This window comes from Antrostomus carolinensis, unplaced genomic scaffold, assembly GCF_000700745.2.
Source record: "Antrostomus carolinensis isolate BGI_N321 unplaced genomic scaffold, ASM70074v2 scaffold25627, whole genome shotgun sequence".
Classification (NCBI taxonomy): domain Eukaryota; kingdom Metazoa; phylum Chordata; class Aves; order Caprimulgiformes; family Caprimulgidae; genus Antrostomus; species Antrostomus carolinensis.
Genome location: NW_010325695.1, coordinates 5,141 through 10,576, shown reverse-complemented (window position 1 = coordinate 10,576; position 5,436 = coordinate 5,141). Strand labels below are relative to the sequence as shown.

The window sequence follows — 5,436 nt, the reverse complement described above, 5'->3', positions numbered from 1 at the left end:
CAGGAACTCAGAAACTGTATTGCCAAGAAGTCTTACCAGTCTTACACATCTTTATTTTAAGGCATGACAATTCATTGAACACTTGCAGGATATGCTAGTTGGTATTTCTCAAGATATTAATGTTAAATATTTTCTAGTTAAAATATATGTTTCCTCTTGTGTCAAATGTATGTAGGTGGCAACAAACAAAAGGAAGGCCCAAGACAACAGATACAGCTGAAATACTAAAATGAAGTGAGAAATGAACCACTTTCAAAAGAGCCATTTATAACCACTATCCCTGACTTGAGATGTTAGCCAATTCAAGAACCACAAAACTAGGCAAGGCAATAGATGTTTTCAGGTTTCTAAAGTAGGTTAAGTTTTAGATGGGATAAAGAAAATTCTAAAACTTAAGAGGGAAACTAGGTATCTGAAGATATCTGTTGTACATAGTATTAGAAAAAAGAATAGATCCATGTTACAGAACTAGTTGAAAAGGTTAAAGTTGATGGAATTTTTTTTATACATAGTATCAGAAAAAAGTATAGATGCATGTTATAGAACTAGTCGATGAAAAGGTTAAAGCTGATGGATTTTTATTTTATTTTTTTTTTTTTTAAGTAAAGTTCTTGCCTTCTGAGTTCTTGGCTAAGAAGATCAACTTAACAAGAACACGCAAAGGGCTTTGGTCTAACCATGCCTAACTACTAGTTTCCAAAGAGTGCCAATCAAGTAGTGAACACTTCAAGTGGTGATTTTGTCCGACTTTGAGGAAACCCACACAGCAATCCCCAACCCCTTTCAATTTTGTTACATTGAGCACTTAACTAATATAATCACAACTTTCTAAAAGCAAAGGGGTGGTTGTGGAAAAAAAGAAAAAAACAACTTTCCATAAAAAAATAAATTGGAAAGGAAGTAATAACCACTTGTAGAACCTCATGGACTAGTTTAACATTGTTCCAATAAACCCGTGGTTTTTAGTAATTTACTTACATTTTGGGGGTGAAGAAGGGTAATCATCCTTGAAAAGCATCCGTAGTTTAAATAAGCCTCCTTCCCATGGTGTCTATAAAAAATTATGGTAGAGTTTATATTACAGCAAGGAAAAGTCAAACTTGTGGAAAACAGCTTATCAAGAATAAAGTTTTCGGGCAAAGCACAAGACAGCCTTCTGCTACACAGCAGAAAATAGCCATCCTGCACTGTAGCATGCTGTCTACACTGAGACAAGTTATCCTACCTATACAAGGAGTTGAAGAAAGGAAACCCTGCTTTTCCACTTTTTCCATTATGGTGAGTAAGCATTGCTGAGTTATTAAGAAAGCTGGGATCATGACCAATAATTCCATTTCCAAGTAAAATTTTCATAGTACATACAAGAATACATTACTTCTAAAGTTTTATATGATACACATGCAATGAGGAAGGGGCCATTATACCCCCACTTAAAATATCCTAAAAATAGTATATGGATACACTCCTTAAGCACATGGATGTACATGTATTTTGCCTCATAAGGATGTAGCCATGAAAACCACAAATGCACAAAAAATTTGGACAGCACTGTAGTATTGCTACAGTTAATATGAGGTTCACTAGTCTAAACCATCTGAGGAACCTGAAGGTGCACAAGTCCATGGGACCTGATGAGGTGTATCCACAAGTCCTGAGAGAACTGGAAGATGAAGTTGCCAAACCACTGTCCATAATATTTCAGAAGTCCCGACAGTCTGGTGAAATTCCCACAGACTGGAAAGGGGGTAATATAATCCTCATTTTTAAAAATGGGAACAAGGAAGATCCAGGGAACTACAGGCTGGTCAGTCTCACCTCTGAGCCTGGCAAGACCAGGGAGCAGATACTCCTGGAAACTATGCTAAGGGACATGGGAAGTGAAGAGGTGATTGGTGACAGCCAACATGGCTTCACCAAGGGCAAATTGTGCCTGACCAATTTGGTGGCCTTCTATGTTGGAATTACAGCACTGGTGGATAAGGGAAGAGCAACTGATGTCATCTACCCGGACTTGTGCAAGGTATTTGACACTGTCCCAAACAACATCCTTGTCTCTAAGCTGGAGAGGCATGGACTAGATGGATGGACCACTTGGTGCATAAGGAATTGGCTGGATATTCACACTCAAGGAGCTGCGGTCAACAGCTTGATGTCCAAGTGGAGACCAGTGACGAGTGGTGTCTCTCAGGGGCTGGTATTGGGACCAGCACTGTTTAACAAAATCTTTGTCGGCGACATGAATAGTGGAACTGAGTGCACCCTCAACAAGTTTGCAGACTGCACCAAGCTGTGTGGTTCTGTTGACACGCTGGAGGGACGGGATGCCATCCAGAGGGACCTTGACAGGCTTGAAAGGTGGACCCGTGCAAATCTCATGAAATGCAACAAGGCCAAGTGCATGGTCCTGCACCTGGGTTGGGGCAACCTCAAGCACAAATAAAGGCTGGATGGAGAACAGATTGAGAGCAGCCCTGAGGAGAAGGACTTGGGTTGGGGAACTGGTGGACAAGAAGCTCATCATGAGCCAGCAAAGCATGCTCGCAGCCCAGAAGGCCAACTGCACCAAGCGAAGCATGGCCAGCAGGTCAAGGTGATTCTGGCCCTCTATTCCACTCTCATGGGACTCCAGCTGCAGTGCTGCATCCAGTTCTGGGGCCCCCAGCACAAGAAAGACAATGGACCTACTGGAGTGAGTCCAGAGGAGGCCACAAGGATGATCCAAGGACTGGAGCACCTCTGCTGTGAGGACAGGCTGAGAGAGTTGGGGCTGTTCAGCCTGGAGAAGAGAATGCTGCAGAGTGGCCTTATAGTGACCTTCCAGTACCTGAAGGTGCTCCAGGAAGGCTGGGGAGGGACTTTTTAAAAGGGCAAGTAGTGGCAGAATGAGGGGTAATGGCTATAAAATGGAAGAGGGTAGATTTAGATTAGAAATTAGGAAGAAATTATTTCCTGTGAGAGTGGCGAGAGACACTGGCCCAGGTTGCCCAGAGAAGCTGTGGCTGCTCCTCCCTGGAAGTGTTCAAGGCCAGGTTGGATGAGGCTTTGAGCAACCTGGTCTAGTGGAAGGTGGCCCTGCTGATGGCAGGGGGGTTGGGACTGGATGAGCTTTAAGGTCCCTTCCAGCCCAAACCAGTCTGGGATTCTATGATGCTGTATATAAACTAACCCTGTCTGCATTTGGTAGCAAGCAGTCTCACAGATTCCATCTTTCTTTGCAACAAACATTCTAAGGAGCTTTTTATCCCCATCAGAAACTGTCGAGAGCTCTGATAAGAGCAGTTCCCATGCTACAGAGCAGACCAAATAAGACAGCACTACACAAAAGGGTCATATAAACAAGGAAAAACATCTCGCAAAGGACAAAAGGCCTGTCTCAAATACATACTTCTTGTCATCTCACTTGGAAATAAAGAAAAAAGCCCACCTTCTGACAAACTGATTTCTGGTAAGAAGTGTAGAAATATAGAAAAGTTTATTATATAGGTAAAATTCAGACCACTTCTCTGTAACTTGCCAATGCTATGGAAACACTGCAATGAATGTAATTGTTGGGTTCATTCTTGAAAACAAACTGGAGTAAAGACGGTCTCACATCTTATCAGGATAAATGATCAAATCTTATCCTCGGGGACAGACAGGTATGTTGGAAGACCAACTCAGGAGTAAATCTCTAATTTTTTCCCTATCAGAATTATGTGATTTTTAGCAGGAGGAAAAAACAAAACAAAACAAACAAACAAAAAAAACCCAGCACACCAAAAAAAACCCAGCTCAAAAAAAAGCATTCCATTGTCATTGGGATTTATTGTGCAAAGTCTCAAGGTAGAATAGGAAAAAAAAAGTGCTACAGAATACTAACATAACTGTGTTTTAAAAAGCAAATGAATTTGACTAACATTTACTATAGCGTATTTAAAGGAATTTTTCTGAACAGCTGTAGTCAGTTGTCAATAACTAGAAATATCTATACATTCTCAGAAGAGACAAACTTTTCCATTTTTAGAAGAGAGGAGCCTTTTTATAGAATAAACTTTTCCTATTGTGTTTGCTTTCAGTCATAGGGCAAAACAAATAGTTTTTAATAATTTCTTCGAACACCAGAACAGTCACCAAGAAGTTTTTACTGTCTTTCTGACAGAGCAACATACCTTATGGATAAATGATAGCAGACACTCAAAAGCCTTACTAAGGTAACAGTATGACAGCAGTACCATCAAGATCATATTGCATTACTGGACAGGTTGCAGATATATCTTTAAGTCAAATCCTGGGTAGTTAATAAGTGATTTGCTTTTAAAAAAGTGAATGGAGATACCTGACCCAGGACTAACACCACTTCACTTCGATTTTCTGGCTGACCAGAAAACATTTTGGTGGTTTCAACTACTCATCTGTCACAGGAGAAGCAGCTGCAGTACAGCGTGCCTCCAAATACAAAGGCAACAGAGAGCAACTGGTTGGTCTGCTAGAGATGAGCAAGGCATGCTGCTTCTTGGTAAACAGACTGCATTTTTACTCTAATAAAAACCCTGATTTTAAAAATAAATCTATACCGGGAATCATATGAGCGTAACTGATCTTTTCCTGGTGTCATGTGTTTTCTAAGAGGCAAGAAGTTGTTTTTAAGGGTGTTGTTTGCTCCATTTTGTAGTTTACAAAACTTTAAAGCAGTAGCATGAAGATTTCATATGGCGTGAAGATTTTCCCTAAGTATTTAAAGGTGACATCTTGATAAAGTACATAGCTGGCCATTATGAGGGATAATCTTGTTTTGGCAGACCACGAGGGGATGAGTTTTTCCTTACATTGTTAAATTATTTTTAGGCGCTTCTTTAAGAACCACCTTGAGCTGCATGGACAACTACCAAAGTACTGAGCTAAGTTACAACCGTAACAGCAATGCCATGTTCAGCATTAAACAGAGGCAGTAGTACAGAATCTGCAGGTTTTGCCTATGCACTTTGTCTTCTCACAACCTAAGAAACAAGATCCTAAGACAACTTACAGAAGTTCACAAGAGGCAGCAGAACAGGCAAAGCACCAAAAGAAGTCCCACATCCAATGCAAAACACTAAAGACCCAAAAGCATGAAAGCCATCAAATATTCATCTTGAGATAACCAAGCATTATCTCAGAAGAAACAACTGCATCCAAGGAATTAAAGAATAATCCCTACATGCTAAGTAGCATCTTCAAAAATAGAAACAAGATTCTGCTCAAATGAGCAGAATGAGATGTTTTAATGGCAGTGTACAAAATCAAGTAAGTTCCATGCGTTAATGATTATTTGCATGCGAAAGTTTGCTTTTGTCCTATCCCCTAGAACCAGATCAAGCTGATAAAAATAAACAATTCTGGTCTCTACAGACTTTTTCCTTTCCCTTGTTATTTTAAGGAATGGGACACAGAAGCACAAGTGAAATCGAATAAAAAAAA

At 40.3% G+C, this 5,436-nt stretch overlaps 1 protein-coding gene across 1 annotated transcript in view; it reads right to left on the bottom strand.

The window, feature by feature from the left end:
- Positions 1–5,436, bottom strand: part of UBE2I (ubiquitin conjugating enzyme E2 I) — an 11,028-nt gene that overhangs the window by 4,642 nt on the left and 950 nt on the right. Inside the window, exon 3 of the mRNA XM_010171339.1 lies at positions 979–1,051. Coding sequence (XP_010169641.1) covers positions 979–1,051 — 73 coding nt within the window. The remainder of the gene's footprint in view (positions 1–978; positions 1,052–5,436) is intronic.